The 15,151-nt window shown below is 40.8% G+C and overlaps 1 protein-coding gene across 3 annotated transcripts in view; it reads left to right on the top strand.

The window, feature by feature from the left end:
* Pggt1b (protein geranylgeranyltransferase type I subunit beta) overlaps positions 1–15,151 on the top strand; it is a 44,932-nt gene that overhangs the window by 21,802 nt on the left and 7,979 nt on the right. For 2 of the 3 annotated variants that reach the window (XM_021150574.3, XM_085833698.1), the window contains 4 exons: positions 537–669; positions 4,388–4,433; positions 9,718–9,902; positions 12,053–12,161. In XM_021150574.3, the coding sequence (XP_021006233.1) occupies positions 537–669; positions 4,388–4,433; positions 9,718–9,902; positions 12,053–12,161 (473 nt within the window). Of the gene's footprint in view, positions 1–536; positions 670–4,387; positions 4,434–9,717; positions 9,903–12,052; positions 12,162–12,891; positions 12,990–15,151 lie in introns of all 3 variants that reach the window. The other variant, XM_085833699.1, reaches the window with a different exon arrangement.

Raw genomic sequence — 15,151 nt, 5'->3', positions numbered from 1 at the left:
TTCTCTGTATACATTGAGGAGAAATTTCTCATAAGAAAACATGGGGTTAGGAGTTTCTTTTTTTTTTTTTTTCTTTTCTTTCTTTTTTTTTTTTTTGGTTTTTCAAGACAGTGTTACTCTGTGTAGCTCTGGCTGTCCTGGAACTCACTCTGTAGACCAGGCTGGCCTTGAACTCAGAAATCTACCTGCCTCTGCCTCCCAAGTGCTGGGATAAAAGGTGTGTGTCACTACTGCCCGGCTTGGTTTAGGAGTTTCTTACTACTAAATAGTATGTCTGTGGTTTTATTTGCTTCTTTTTCTGCAGCTGTTGTGGCACAGCTTCCCTTCTTGGGAATAAACAACTTAGAGTTGTGTAGTAACATACGCAGTGAGTGACAACTTGTGAGTATGAGTACCACCCAAGTTATCTAGGGGTCATTTGTAGTATGTGGTCCTGGGAAAGTCAGCAGTAGATGTTTCTGTGAGTGAAGACGCAGAGCACATGCTTCTGGCTTGGGGTAAATGAGCTTAATACTGTCTCACATCCTCGTCTCCAGCTTCTGCGCTGTTCCTGAAGGCAGTGAGAATGACATGAGGTTTGTGTACTGTGCATCCTGCATTTGCTATATGCTCAACAACTGGTCGGGCATGGATATGAAGAAAGCCATCAGCTACATTAGAAGAAGTATGGTGAGTTATGTTGATAAAACAGGACCAGTTTAGGTTAATATTGCTGGTCTTCTTATAACTTTTTAGACAAAGGTTCTTTAGAAAATTTTCCATAGGTAAAATGTTACACAAAAGGGGAGTTACAGAAGGGCATTGATATTAAGTTCAAAGCAGTGTTTCATTCTGTGAGCTCATTATAAGTTCAAAGCAGCAGTTTTACATGGCCTCATAATCCCACCTTTATTATCATAATCCCACCTGTGGCTTTATCCTTGGGCCTGACCTAGAATGAATGGTTTTCCTTGGTAGTTAGTAAATCTGTCCCAAGCCTGCTTTTATATCCTAGTGCAATTAGCTTGTGACACATGAAGGTTTACAGAGCCCTATTTGCAGCTTTTCAGAGTGCTAAAAATTACTTGTATAAATTTAGGAATTCTATAAAATCATTATCAGGAATTATGAAATCATCAATTTGTCTACACAACGTTACTACATGATAGTATATCTTCACTGACCCGCAGAAAATCTGCCCAGTAGGGTCGACTAATGCCCAGGAATTATTAGGGTATGTGATAGTGACAGGAAAGGCATATCAGTAGCAATAAGCAATTCTCGGATAAAAGTCTTTGAAGGCTCTGCAAATCAGAGCTTACCCTTCACAGCCATGCAAAGCATTGGGCTATCTCCAGGAAACTTACTTGCATGCCTTTAGCCTTTCCTAGTGGCCTCTCAACAAGGCAAAAAGCAAAAATTTCCTTCTTCCACATCCTTTTTTTTTAAAAGATTTATTTATTTATTATATGTAAGAACACTGTAGCTGTCTTCAGACACCCAGAAGAGGGCATCAGATCTCATTACAGATGGTTGCGGGGATTTGAACTCAGGACCTTCAGAAGAGCAGTCAGTGCTCTTAACCACTGAGCCACCTCTCTAGCCCCTTCCATATCCTTTAATGTGGGCTGCCACTTGAAGTGGCCCAGATTTAGGGTTAGTCTTATGATCTCAAACAATCCAGCTTTAGGATGGGTCTCCCCACCTCAAGTAATTCAATCAAGAAAAAATCCCTCATAGGTATGCTTAGCTGTGTGGGTTTTTAGTTAATTATATATATATAGTTAATTATAGAATAGTCAAGTTGACAACCAAGATTAGCCATCACACACAATCATATCTCTTTATGTAATACTTAATTTCTAAATGAAAATCATAACCAGGTATAATTATGCCTAACAAAACTATCCCACATAGAACTGCAAATATATCATCTATTTAACCAGGTCATAACATACTGCAGATACCTTTTTTTGGTAAATTGCCTTTTCCATATTGAATGACATACCTTGAAAATCAGTTTTCCTGATTTTTTTCTTACATTTTTCTTATAATGTATATTACTTAACTGTGTGGCTATGACATAGTCTCTTCTAAAATTCTTTATTTACAACTATTCTGTATAGAGACTATTTTTTCTACTTACAAACAGCGCTATTATTGATAATCTGCATATCTTTTTATGTATTACAGTTACATCTTCAGGTATACTACTTGGTCAGAAACTAAGTACATATTCAATTTTATTAGCTATAGTTTGTTTTCTTCTTCCCAAAAAATGGACCAAGTGGACCAGGCCATGAGTAGTACTTTTGTTACTGCCCAGTCCACTGCTCTTACAGTGTTTCCAAGAAGCCTGTTTCTTCCTTAAGAAAAAAGAAAAAACTTAATAAAAAGATAAGCCAAATTCTATTCCAATCTCCATTAGGAAAGCACAGTTTTTCAACATAGCCTTACCAATAGAATGTTAAACTCCTTTAAAAAATCCCTTGTCTTGTCTGTCTTGTCTTCTCTTCTCTTTTCTTCTTTTGCCTTCCTTCCTTCCTTCCTTCCTTCCTTCCTTCCTTCCTTCCTTCCTTCCTTCCTTCCTTCCTTCCTTCCTTCTTTATCCTGTTATAATCCACCTGCCTATCTCTACTGTTGAAACACAGGTCTTTTTTGCCTATTAGGTAAGCACTCCCACCATGAACTATATTACAAACCCTGGTCTTTTGGCTCTCTGTATTTCAATTTGTGTGTGTGTGTGTATGTGTATGTGTATGTATCTGTCTATACACACACACACACACACACACATACACACACACACACACACTTTTCATTACAACAAGTTTCTCTCTGGCATTTTTAGTTTTGATTGCGATCAAAGAAATGTTTAAGGCCCAGCCCAGGGCTGGGTGCATGCTAAGCAAGTACTCCACCACTGAGCTGTCTGCTCCACTTTTACCTCCTTATCTCAGTTCTGTATTCTTCTTTTCTGCCTTTATTTGGTTTCCCTTCTTTTTAGAAAAAGATTTATTATTTGCAATTCCGTGGGAGTGGGCTATGTGCACATAGTTCAGGTGACTGTAGAGGTCAAAGAAGTTGAATCTCTCTGGAGCTGGAGTTATGGATGGTTGTGAGCCTCTTTATCCCTCCCCAACGTAGGTGCTGGAAACTGAACTTGGGGCCTCTCTCTAATAACAGTCCACTCTCTTAACCACTGAGCCACGTCTCCAGCTTTTCAATTTCCCTTTTTGTGTTTTTATTTTAAATAATTGTTCTTTAGGAGTCCTGTAATTTAATGTCTTTTTGTTTTGTTGGATTTTTGTTTGTCTTTTTGAGACAGAATATCTCTGTATGCCTGAATGTCCTGGAAGTTACTATGTAGACCAGGCTCTCCTTAAACTCAAAGTCATATGCCTGTCTCTGCCTCTTCACTGCTGGGACTAAAGGTGTGGGCTAAACATACCTGGCTAATCTTTCTTTGTCTCCCTCCACCCCCAACCCTGAAACCGTTTAGTACATTATTATTCCTTCCTACTGTCAGTCTAGATTGTGTGTGTGTGTGTGTGTGTGTACTTGCATGTGTGGAAGCTGAAGGGCATATTGGGTGTTCTCTTTTGGTTGGTCTTTAACTTGGTCTTGTGATACAGTCTCTTATTGAACCTGAAGTTTCTTGGTTAGGCTGGGCTACCACTCAGTTTAAGGGTCCCCTCTCTTGGCATTACTGCCCCAGTGTTGGGGTGATAGGCATGTGCCACTAAACCTATGTTTTCACTCTTAGATGATCTTCCTCCTGGGTAGTGATTTTAGATCAATCTTACACCAAACCTAGCTCCCTCCTTTTTCTCCCTTAAAATTCTTCACAAATTACCATTGGACTTTGTAAATGTTTATCAGAAATAGTTTGCTGAGACTTGATGCCTTTTCTATAGCAAGTAATCTGAAGCTTAGGAGTTTCTTGGCAAAGTTCGTGTTTTATAACTTTTATTGTTCTTACTGTTTGGATTTTAGAAGATGTATGAGGACTTTGAAGTTTAGGAAGCTCTCATCCTCAGTAAAACAAGCATCTCAGAGTAGATTTAGTTTATGGCTGGAGTTGACTAGGTGTGAAATCCTTGTATTTTAATTCACCATCTAGTCACTTGCAGGAGTGTGAGGAATAAGGGTTGGAAATTATTGTTGAACAGAACCAAGAATGCAGGGTGCCCTGGACATGGCTCAGATGTGCCTCTCCTGGAAACACTCAGTGGGTTGGCCTGCTGGCTATGAGAAGAATGGAGACTGCAAAATTCCCACTTCTACTTTTCTGGAGAGAGTACTTATTTTAGAGAATATAAAAGAAATTAAAAGAGTTAATTCACTGACAACTTATCTACTATGATAATTACTATTTCTCCATTAAACTAAACTTTTTCTTTTTCAGTCCTATGACAATGGGCTGGCACAGGGAGCAGGCCTTGAGTCTCATGGTAAGTTCTCTTAAGTGGTTGTATAGTTCTAAGAGAGCGTGCAGCATCGTCAGTATGGGAACACCTCAGCCTTTCTCAGCCCTTGCTGTAGCATGAGTCTGTCGCTTTCCCACATCTGTCTTTTTTTTTTTCTTTTCTTTTTAAACACTGAGGTACTTAGCTGTTTTTGAAACCTCTTAGATCACTAATCGTTAAGAGATTATTCAGACCAGAATTTCTAGTAATCTGTTAAAATGTTAGCTGTATGAAAATATGTTGGTATTATTTTTTTAGGCTATTACTAGGAAAAACCAGGTTATTCACTTTGGCATAACACTTGAAAGACTAAACCAAAGAGATAAACTGAACATGAAAATTTTTATTTACCTTCCATACTATCCTTAGTGATAATCACATATTTCTGTTGAACCAGTCTACTCTCTCACATTTCTCTCACTTAGGGCAGGACTAGAATTGTGTGAGGGTAGCCAATAAGTTTGTCAGCACATCGACAGTATGGAGTCTCAAATCCAGATCTGCATTCAGAAATAATCAAGCTTCCGTTCTGCTTTTCTAAGAACTCAGCCAGGCGCTGGAGCCCAGGCGCTGGAGAGCTTGAGGTTTCTCTTCCCTGGCTGTGCTGTGCTCACTTCCTGCCGCCGTTTCTCTCCTTGTAGTATTGGAGAATGGCTTTGGCCTGACACTGCCAACAATGTGACCATGCTTCCTGAGTTCCCTAAGCGTCTCCTCATAAGCAAAACAGACTTTTTGTCCTTCTGAATAGAAAAGTGGTTTGACCTTTTCTCTGACTCCCTATTACAGCATGACACCAAGGTTTCAGTATATGCTTGAGTTCCACAGATGGGTGTAACTGTAGCTGGTGACAGAGATACCAAAGAAGATTCACTTCCCATGATACATAAGAGCCAAATCTGTGCCACTGAGCTTGCAAAAAGAAAGGTCTTATTTCATGACTAGTCGGCATGGAGGTCAGGGGCTATGAACTCTGCCTTCTCAGTTTGTCAGTCCTGGGAATTTATAGGCAGAGAGAAGGGGAGAGGCTATTTATTTGTTGGAAGATGGAAAGAGAAGTTTCCCTAAACATTTTTTTTAGACATACATGGTCAATCATACCTCTTTAGAGGCCATGCATGCTTTGAAGTAGAGTGTATTCTAGGTTGGGGATTTTGTGTTTGAAACTTTACATCAAATGCCAGTGACCAATGGCTGGCTTCTCTGTATTTTCACTCTTGAGAAGTGAATTTGCAGCTCTCTTTGGGTGAATTTCAGGGACTTATGCTATGAACCAATAAGCACTTAATTACCTGAGCAATCCTCACCCATGCGTGCCCATGTGCTAGTTGGTTTCAGGAGCACTTATGTTGCTGGCCCTCCCCATGATTGGGGGGAGGGTGTGGTTTCATGAAGAGTGAATATGATAGCTCCAAGAATTTCTGGAAGGATAGGCTCTTGTGCTTGCTGCTTTAGCACTCCGAGGAGACACCTCACTGGCACGGGAGAAATTGGAATATTATTTTCTGTGATATGAAGGACTGTGCAAACATGATACTTACTCTCTGGAGCATTCTGTGAGGAGGAACAATCTTCCTGGCTCCCTCAGGTCTTCCTTTGGAGTTGATTTAACCTGAGCAGCCATCAGCACCATCGGTCATGGATTATAGTTTATGTGCACAAGTTGGACATCTTCTGATTATCTGTTAACTGTGGCTTTGAGGCTACCACACACATAGCCCATTCTGTAATTCTTTTTTTTTTTTTTTTTTGGTTTTTCGAGACAGGGTTTCTCTGTATAGCCTTGGCTGTCCTGGAACTCACTTTGTAGACCAGGCTGGCCTCGAACTCAGAAATCCGCCTGCCTCTGCCTCCCGAGTGCTGGGATTAAAGGCGTGCGCCACCACGCCCGGCCATTCTGTAATTCTTGTTCTGGTTTTATTTTTCTTTCTACAATTTGCATTTTCTAAGTGACCTGTATTTATATATTTGTTTACTGTTTGCTTCTTTCCACTTAATTATATCCCCACAGGAACTTTGCCTTGTTTTATCCAGTGGTGTATTCATAACACATTTGGTATATAGCTGAGCAGATCATCTTTATCAGTTAACCCTATGTTCACTCAAATCTGTCATCCCCCTTACATGCTGACCATGTCTCATTTTACCATCTCAGAATGCATACTTTAAATTTTTTAATGTGTCTGTGTGTTCCTTTATAGTATGTGTGTACTTGCGTATAGGCATAGGCATTGCATGCCACATAATATGTGGAGATCTGAGGACAGCCTCAGATGTGGGTTCTCACCCTCCACCTTGTTTGAGAAAACTCTCTTATTTGCCAGACAAATTAACTTGATAGCTTGCTGGGATTACAGACCTGTGCTACTGTGTCCAGCTTTATGTAGATTTCAGAGATCTGAACTCAGGTCCCTACATTTTTCCTGCAGGGGCTTTATCCACTGAGCCGACATCTTCCCAGTCTTGTTAATTTTCTTAAGATGAGGGCTATGCTGTGTAGCCCAGGCAGACCTCAGGCCTTTGCCATTGTTGTGCTGACATTACAGGCATTCCACTACCACACTCAACCTGCTGACAAGGCCACAGTGGGAAGGCGGTTCAGTTGGTAAAGCAACTGCCATATCAGCATGATGACTGATGACCCGAGTTCAGATTCCCCTCTGTAAGCTGGGCATGGTGTCATGGACCTGGAACCCCAGCACTGGAACCTAGTGATGTACTTTGTCTCAAAAAGTAGCATTGAGTCCGGCGTGGTGGTGTATACCTTTAATCCCAGCACTTGGGAGGCAGAGGCAGTCGGGTCTCTATGAGTTTGAGGCCAACTTGGTCTACAGATTGAGTTCTAGCTTAGCCAGGGCTAAACAGAGAAATCTTTCTTCAACAAACATATATGTGTGTGTATGTGATATATATGTATCAACAACATATATGGGTGTGTGTGTGTGTGTGTGTGTATGTATTATATATATATGATACCTGACATCAGCCTATGACATACATATGTGCATGTGTACCCGCATACATATATGCACACACTACATGAATAGCACATACCACACAAGGTCTTCTTCATTTCCAAGCCTGTTAACACTGTTTGGAAATATGGAACAACTTACTATCAGATTTACTGAGTTTTTAGAGTATCCCGCAGTTCAGGAATTTGAATGTTTTTTTGTCTCGAGTTTTTTTGTTTGTTTGTTTTTTAGTTTTTAGTTATCCAGTTAAACTAATTGTCTCCCACATATCACTAATTTGTAATCTCAGATTTGTGCACTAAGATGAAAGTTACTATGTAGTTTATCTACTGCTCTGTGCTAGCTACCATTTGAGAACTTACATATAGTCTCATTTATTCAGAATACCAGACTGCTGAGAAAAGGCACCTTTCAAGTGACAGAGTCAATTAGAAGGGCTAAACCACTGTGAGAGGCAGAAGGAAAAAGACCTGTTGGAGGAACATGTCTTTTCCTACTTAGGCTGGTTGACTGCTGCTGGGACAAAGTACCTGAGACAACCAGGGAGGAAGGGTTTCTTTGACTCACAGTAAAAGGGCACAGTCACCATGGAGAAGGCATGGAGGCAGAAGATTGAGGCATCTCACCACACTCATCTGCAGGGAGGATGCAGAGAGATGAAGGCTACTGGAATGATGCCCTTCTCCCACCCTCTGGAACTTCCACAGGAAGTGTAACTCCTATCACATTGACAGTCAGGGTTAACCAGTATAGTACTCACGAATAAACAGTCTCAGAATTGTAGAGTGGCTGTGCTGGGACAGCACCGCCTGCCAGTGCTCAGTCCCAGCCCCGTGGCCCTCCAGCAACCACACTGAGCTGTGGGGGATTGCCAGCATGCTCAGTGCTCCTCTCCTTGTTCCCCTTTTGTGTGAGCTATGCCTTTCCTCTCATTGTCCCAGTGTCACTTGTTAGGTGAAAGTTGGTCCTTTGTCCCCGTCCAGCCCTGAGCAAGCGCTGATTTCTGTAATTCTGGCTTCATGCTGCTTTCATTGTCACTGCTGATCTGCTAGGCTGTAATCTTACTTCCTGATGCTCACCTACTTGTGCATCGAGATGTGTGCAATTGATTGGGAAGCTGAGTTTGAACTGTTTGGGCTTAATGGCATTCTTGCTTTTTCCTGTGCTTTTATTCCTGACTCCCCAGTCTAAACATGTAATCTGTTGTGTTTGGTGATGTTCTTTTCTCCTTTTTCTAAGTCAGTTGTTTTGTTCCTATCTTTTACATGGTCAGTATCTGTAGATAGAGAGACTAACCAGGCAGATGGTGACTGATGTCCTGGGCCTTGATCACCAAGTGTGCTGTTCACTTTATCCTACTAATTCATCAGGAGCAAAGCACTTTTGGGGGTACAGTCTGAATATGTTGTGTAAGAATTGGGCTGTCTGAGTTTGTGATGACTACAATTATTTTTATCTCTCAAGATTCATGCTAGGAATCTCAGACAAATTAGTTTCTATGGTTCTTTAAAAATGATCTGTATTCCTTAGTCCAGAACAAAAATGTTAAATCCCTTTGGCCCTAATTTCCTTTGAACACTGAATCCCATGAACTCCCTTCTCTTTATGTTTTTTGGTATGGTGATTAAGTAAGAAAACGGACTTGTTTTATGTGCCTGTGTGCTTAGTTTCCTACTCTACCTCTGACTGTGTGCTTGGTGACTACCTTAAGTCCCATGTTTCAGAGGAGAGAGATTCTTATGGATAACTTGGTATATACAAACATGAGTGCTAATTAAATTAACAAACTTGATTGGTAAAGCCATTATGGGACAGAGTTTAATCTGCATATAGCCTGTGTTGCTGCTTCTATCTTTAAGTCTCTTGGGCACTAATGCCTGTGTAAATACTGTTTTGCTGAATTAGCCAGGAAGTGATAAGAGGAAAGTCACTTTAGAAGCTGTTTGCTTTTTAATGGTTTGGATTCTCAGCTGCCTCCCTGAATGCAGATCTGTGGACGTAGAGAAAGTTATGGGACATAAGGGGGTAAGGGGGTTAGTTCTGGTGTAAGTGTAAATCGTGTAATTTGGACAGATTCTTTGATCTTGCTCCTTATAAGTATAATGCCTTAGAACTTTAAATTATTTTAAATTCTGTTCTGTTTTTCCAGTTGGCACGGGAGACTTGACTGTAGTATTCTGAGTTTTTTTCCTGAACTTTATTTCATTGTCCTGTAGGCTAATGGGACTGTCCCCTCTCCCGACATGTCGTGCTGCTTTCATAGGCCATAGACATACAGTTTGTGTTTTGATCATCAGGAGGATCCACCTTCTGTGGCATTGCGTCACTGTGCCTGATGGGTAAACTGGAAGAAGTTTTTTCAGAGAAAGAACTGAACAGGATAAAGAGGTGGTGCATAATGAGGCAGCAGAACGGGTACCACGGAAGGCCTAACAAGCCCGTCGACACCTGCTACTCCTTCTGGGTGGGCGCAACACTGAAGGTAATAAGACACCCCAGCCACATGATACCTGGACCTGCTTAAACGTCTGTAGGACTTGTTACATACCCATTAGACCAGACACCTTGTTAGTAAAGCTAACTAAAGCATCTATAACAGGAATTAATCAGGAAGCCATACCTGGAAACAGGAAGTTAACTTTAAAGAAATAATGTTGGCCATTCACTGGAAATCCATTTGAAAATTTTCTTTCCTTTTTATTGTTTGTTTTGCCTAAAACTTCCAAAATTCATGGATTGAATTTGCTACATAAAGTCACTGAGCCATTATATCATTTTCATCTTGAAATGTGTTTACATCTTTGTGCAGATGTTCTGAATATAACAGAGCTTGTGTTCTTCTTGTATGTAATGTCTTTCTGTTAGTTAGGGTTTCACTGCTGTGAAGAGTCACCATGACCAAGGGAGCTCTTTATAAAGGACAACATTGAATTGAGGCTGGCTTACAGTTTCAGAGCTTCAGTCCATTATCATCACGGTGGGAAGCGTGGCAGTGTGCAGGCAGACATGGTGCTGGAGAAGGAGCTGAGAGTTCTGCATCTTTACCCACAGGCAGCAGAAGGGGACTGTGTGTCAGACTGGGTGTAGCTTGCCCTTATAGTGACATACTTCCTCCAACAAGACCACTCACTCTAACTAGGTCATACCTCGTAATAGTGCCACTCCCTATGACCAAGCATTTAAACACAGGAGTCTATGGGAGGCATACCTATTCAGACCACCACGGTCCTATTTTTTCCCTCTTAAAAATCATGTATGTGCTTGAAACAAATATGAAAATAGACTGGTTTAAAATGAAGGCACTAGCTTATGCTAATGCCATTTAGCAATGTGTTTAGACTTACATAAAATAGAGGGGCTAGTGTACTGAGCGCCTGTGTATTCCTCACCATCAGTACTGGCCACCCCAGAGCAGCCACAACCATCCGTCTCCTATTAACTCCTCCCAGGCACCAGGTTGACTTGAAGCCAATCTTTGTTTTCTGGAAATCCCTCAGTATGTCTTCTAAATGAAAACAACTTAACAGAAGAATACCGCTAGTATCTATACCACATCTAAAGCATGAGCTGTAATTACTTTCCACACTAAGTATCACTTAAGTGATGCTGCTGTTTCCTGTTGCATCACCCTAGGAAGCTCCCAATACCAGACCATCCCTTTTACTCAGAAGGGTCTGAGTTGTCAAGCTTGTTGTTCTGTTGTAATGTTCCTGTGAACACTGTGGTGAACATAGCTATAGCATAGTATGTCTAGCACTTTAACCATTCAGTAGTAATAGTGATATCCAAAATAAGATATAACCACCATTGCCGTTGTACACAAGACCTGTGATCCTGTCAGCAGTAGTGCCTCCCTGTCTTCTCCCCAGCTTCCTATAGTCATGTTGTGCTCGCTGTCTCCACGTGTCCTTTCCGGGCATCTCATCATGTTACTAAAATACCTGACAGAAGCAACTTGAGGGAGGAAAGGTCTGTTGAGGCTTAAGAGTTTTGGGAGTTACATCCCATTGTGGCAGGGAAGGTCTGGCAGCAGGAGCAGGGATTGCTGGGGTTCACTTAGCTTCTCCTGTCTGTGCAGTCCACCATCTTATCCTATGGAAATAGTGCTGCCCACAGTTAGGGTGGGTCTTCCATCTCGGGCAACCTAATCTTGATATTCCCTCAGAGGCATGTCCAAAGGTTTGTCGGAAGTTGACTCTAGATCCTGTTGAGTTGACCTTGTAAGCTATCACACTCATGCAATATTTGTTCCTCAGTGTCTTCCTTATTTACTTTAGCATGATGTTAAGAGCCATCTGTTTTTTTTTTTAATATATATGATGTTTTCCTTCTTGTGCCTAAGTAATGTTCTTCTGCATGTGTTGTGTGTGTAATTTTAGTAGGTATTTACTAAATCTATAGGTGTGCCTTGGTAGAAGTCATATCTTGACAATATCAAACCTTCCTGCTAATGAGCTTGGTAACCAAATAAAAAAGCTACCATAGTTGGCTAATTTAAGTGCTCAAGTCTCCAGAGATTTGCTCTGAGAGTCTAAACTAGACTAAGTCTATCTGAGTGATCATTAGCTGAACTGTGAGCCATAGGCCAGTAAGAAGTTTTGTGCCTCTTAATTTTTGTCATTTTGTTTTTAGCTTTTGAAAATTTTCCAGTACACTAACTTTGAGAAGAATAGGAACTACATCTTATCAACTCAAGATCGCCTTGTTGGGGGATTTGCTAAATGGCCAGACAGTCATCCAGGTAATTACATTTGACACAAATCTCAAGGAGTAAGTGTTTTACTTCTTGAGTAGACCTTGTAAGTATTATGTCTTCTTCAGAAAGTGTACATGAAAGAAAATACTGCCACTAATGATATAGTTAATAATATGTTTGTAAAAGATGGTATCTGGAGGCCAGTGAAATGGCTCAGTGGATAAACACATCTGCTGCCAGGCCTGCTGACCTGAATTCAGTTCTCAGGACCTACATGGTAGAAGAGGAGAACCAATCCATATGTTGTCCTTTGACCTCTAAATGTGCACCCAGGCACCTACCCATGGCTACATACAAAATAAAAATCATAACCATTATGTTTGAGACAGGTTTAAGGTATGGGTAGTATAAAGGGAGGGTAAATCGTTAAGTTCTGTTAGTGTGTGTGCATCTCTCCACATCCCTAATACTTAGCGATGTTTGTTTATTTCATATGTGAAAGTAAGGCAGGTGTTCTGAGTGGGTCCTAGCCAAGGAGTTACTTGGCTCATTTAAAATGTCAGGATTCTTAGCTGTGATAGCAGGGTTATTGGCTTTGACCTAAGCTGTGTTCTAGGTTGCTTTTCTATTGCTGTAATATTACTTTGACAAAGGCAACTTGAGGAGGAAAAGGTTTACTTGGCTTGTACAACTAGGCTTATACACTATTGAGAAAAGTCAGTTAGGCTTGCTCTCTGCTTGCATTGTCTTACACTAAAGCTAGCTTTTTATACAGCTCAGGATCACCTGCCTAGTGATGTTACTAACCAGAGTGGGCCAAGCCCTCCTACATTCAGCAGGAATCAAGACAGTGCCCCACAAACATGGTCACGGGTCAGTTTGAACTGGACCTTTCTGTAACTGAGATTCTCTCTTCACAAGTGATTCTCAAGTACTTCACATTGATACAGGACACTGAGTTCTGAGGGGAACAAGAGAGACTTCTAAGTTAAAAAAAATTCTCAAAACCAAATTCATCAATACATTAAAAACATTGCTCAAGGGCTTGCTCAAGTCAAGTGTGGCTGGTTGGTTGAATGTTTGCTAGCATGTTGGAGCCCTCGATTTGATCTCTAGCACAACATAAACCAGATGTGGTGATGCACGCTTGCAGTCCCACCTCATAAACAGTGAAGTCAGGAGAGTCTGTGCCAGTTCTGGGTGTATACTCAAAGGAGCATAAGGTACCGCACTACAGAGAGAGAGCCTTGGGCCATGTCATGCATCCTCAGTAGCCAAGATAAGACCCAGCGTTGGTGTTTAACAACTGATGAATGGGTAAGTGGAGTTTAGTCAGCCATAAAAAATGAAATTGTGTTGTTGGCAGGAAATGGCAACTGGAGACCCTCATATTAGGAAAAGTACACCAGGCTCAGACAGGTACCTGTCCCATTTTCTCTTGTTTGGGATCTTTGACTTCATATAGACACAGATCATTTATATACATATGACCCTAAAGCAACAGAGACTGTCAGGTTGGAGAGAAAGGACAGTGCACATGATACTCTTCAATGAAAATTTCTTATGCAATTCATTATGTACAGTGAACATGTACTAACTTAGTTAAAAATTTCTCAAATTCTGAATTATAAGTATGCCATGCTGCCTATAAATTTTGGCAATTTCAGTTAGTTTTTTTTTAAGACAGGTTCTTACTTTGTAGCCCCCAGATGGCCTAGAATTCACGGTGTAGATCAGGATGTCCTCAAACACACAGAGATCCACTTGCCTCTGCTTCCCAAGTGCTGGGATTTAATCCCACTACTCAGCTTTCAGTTAATTTCTTTAGACCAGTACTTTAATTTCTGGGTTCTTATGTTCATTACCTAAAACACAGGAACCAAATAGCAACAGACCATATGACTGGCACCCCCAAATTAGCACCCCTCTCTAGCAGCCTTCTCCAGCCTTTACTCGCCCCATTTTTATTTTACTTCAACAAAATGAGCCTGTTTGCAGCTTGTCTATAAAAATCACTGCTAAAATAGTGGAACACTCTGGTGTATTTGATCTGGTGTATTCTTGGGGGATGCGCACTAAGGTGTGGTTGCTGCAGCACGGAAGGGCTCATGGTCTTAGTTACCGTGACACTAGGGACCGCTTTTCTGTTCATTTCTATAGAACTTCTGTGCTTGCAATGTGTGCTTGAATCAGAACATAAAGAAGAGGCTTGTGGAATTTGTATTTTGCTTAAAGTAAAAGGAATAATTTACACTTGTTTTTATTAAAAACATGTTGTCTTAGAGAAAAATGTGGGATATTTCAAAGGCATACACCAAGGTATGTTTTCACAAATTTCTCAAGCAAAATAATAGTTTTGAGATCTTTTTTCTTTTGATATGTATAACACATAGCCAATAAGTTGGCTATGTAAATAAGTTTGATGTCCAAGAAATCTGCTGATTATTTTGTTCCTGGCTCCCCCCACCTCCTTTTTTTAATCTATCAGTCTGGCAGTGTTTTAACAAATAACAAATAAATTCAACCTTTCGAGTCCGTCTTACATATTTGAAATGCCAACTATTTCAGGTACCGTGAAGTTTTATTTTGTAGGCTGTAGGTTTTTGAGACAGGATCTTATGATATGGCCCATGTTCTTCTTGAGCCAACTGCATAGCCAGAGATGATTTTGATTTATATATATATATGTATATATATAAAACACTGTATAAGACACTAGCTGTCTTAGCAGAAGAGAAGAGGGCATCAGATCCCATTACAGATGGTTGTGAGCCACCATGTGGTTACTGGGAATTGAACTCAGGACCTCTGGAAGAGCAGTGATTGCTCTTAACCGTGAGCCATCTCTTCAGCCTGATTTTGATTTCTTAATCCTCCTACTCTTGCTGTCAACGTGTTGGCTTCAAGGTGTGGACCGCCACAAGGCCTAGCTTTCTAGTTCTGTTTCTAAAGAGATCAGTTGCTAAGTTTAGTTGTTTGTATCTGTATGAGGCTGACTTAGAGACAGGGTCTTGGAGCCTGTGCACCATTGAACA

This window comes from Mus caroli, unplaced genomic scaffold, assembly GCF_978045245.1.
Source record: "Mus caroli unplaced genomic scaffold, Mus_caroli_1 scaffold_19, whole genome shotgun sequence".
Lineage (NCBI taxonomy): Eukaryota > Metazoa > Chordata > Mammalia > Rodentia > Muridae > Mus > Mus caroli.
Note: the sequence above shows the minus strand (reverse complement) of the source record. Positions and strands in the feature narration are given on the sequence as shown.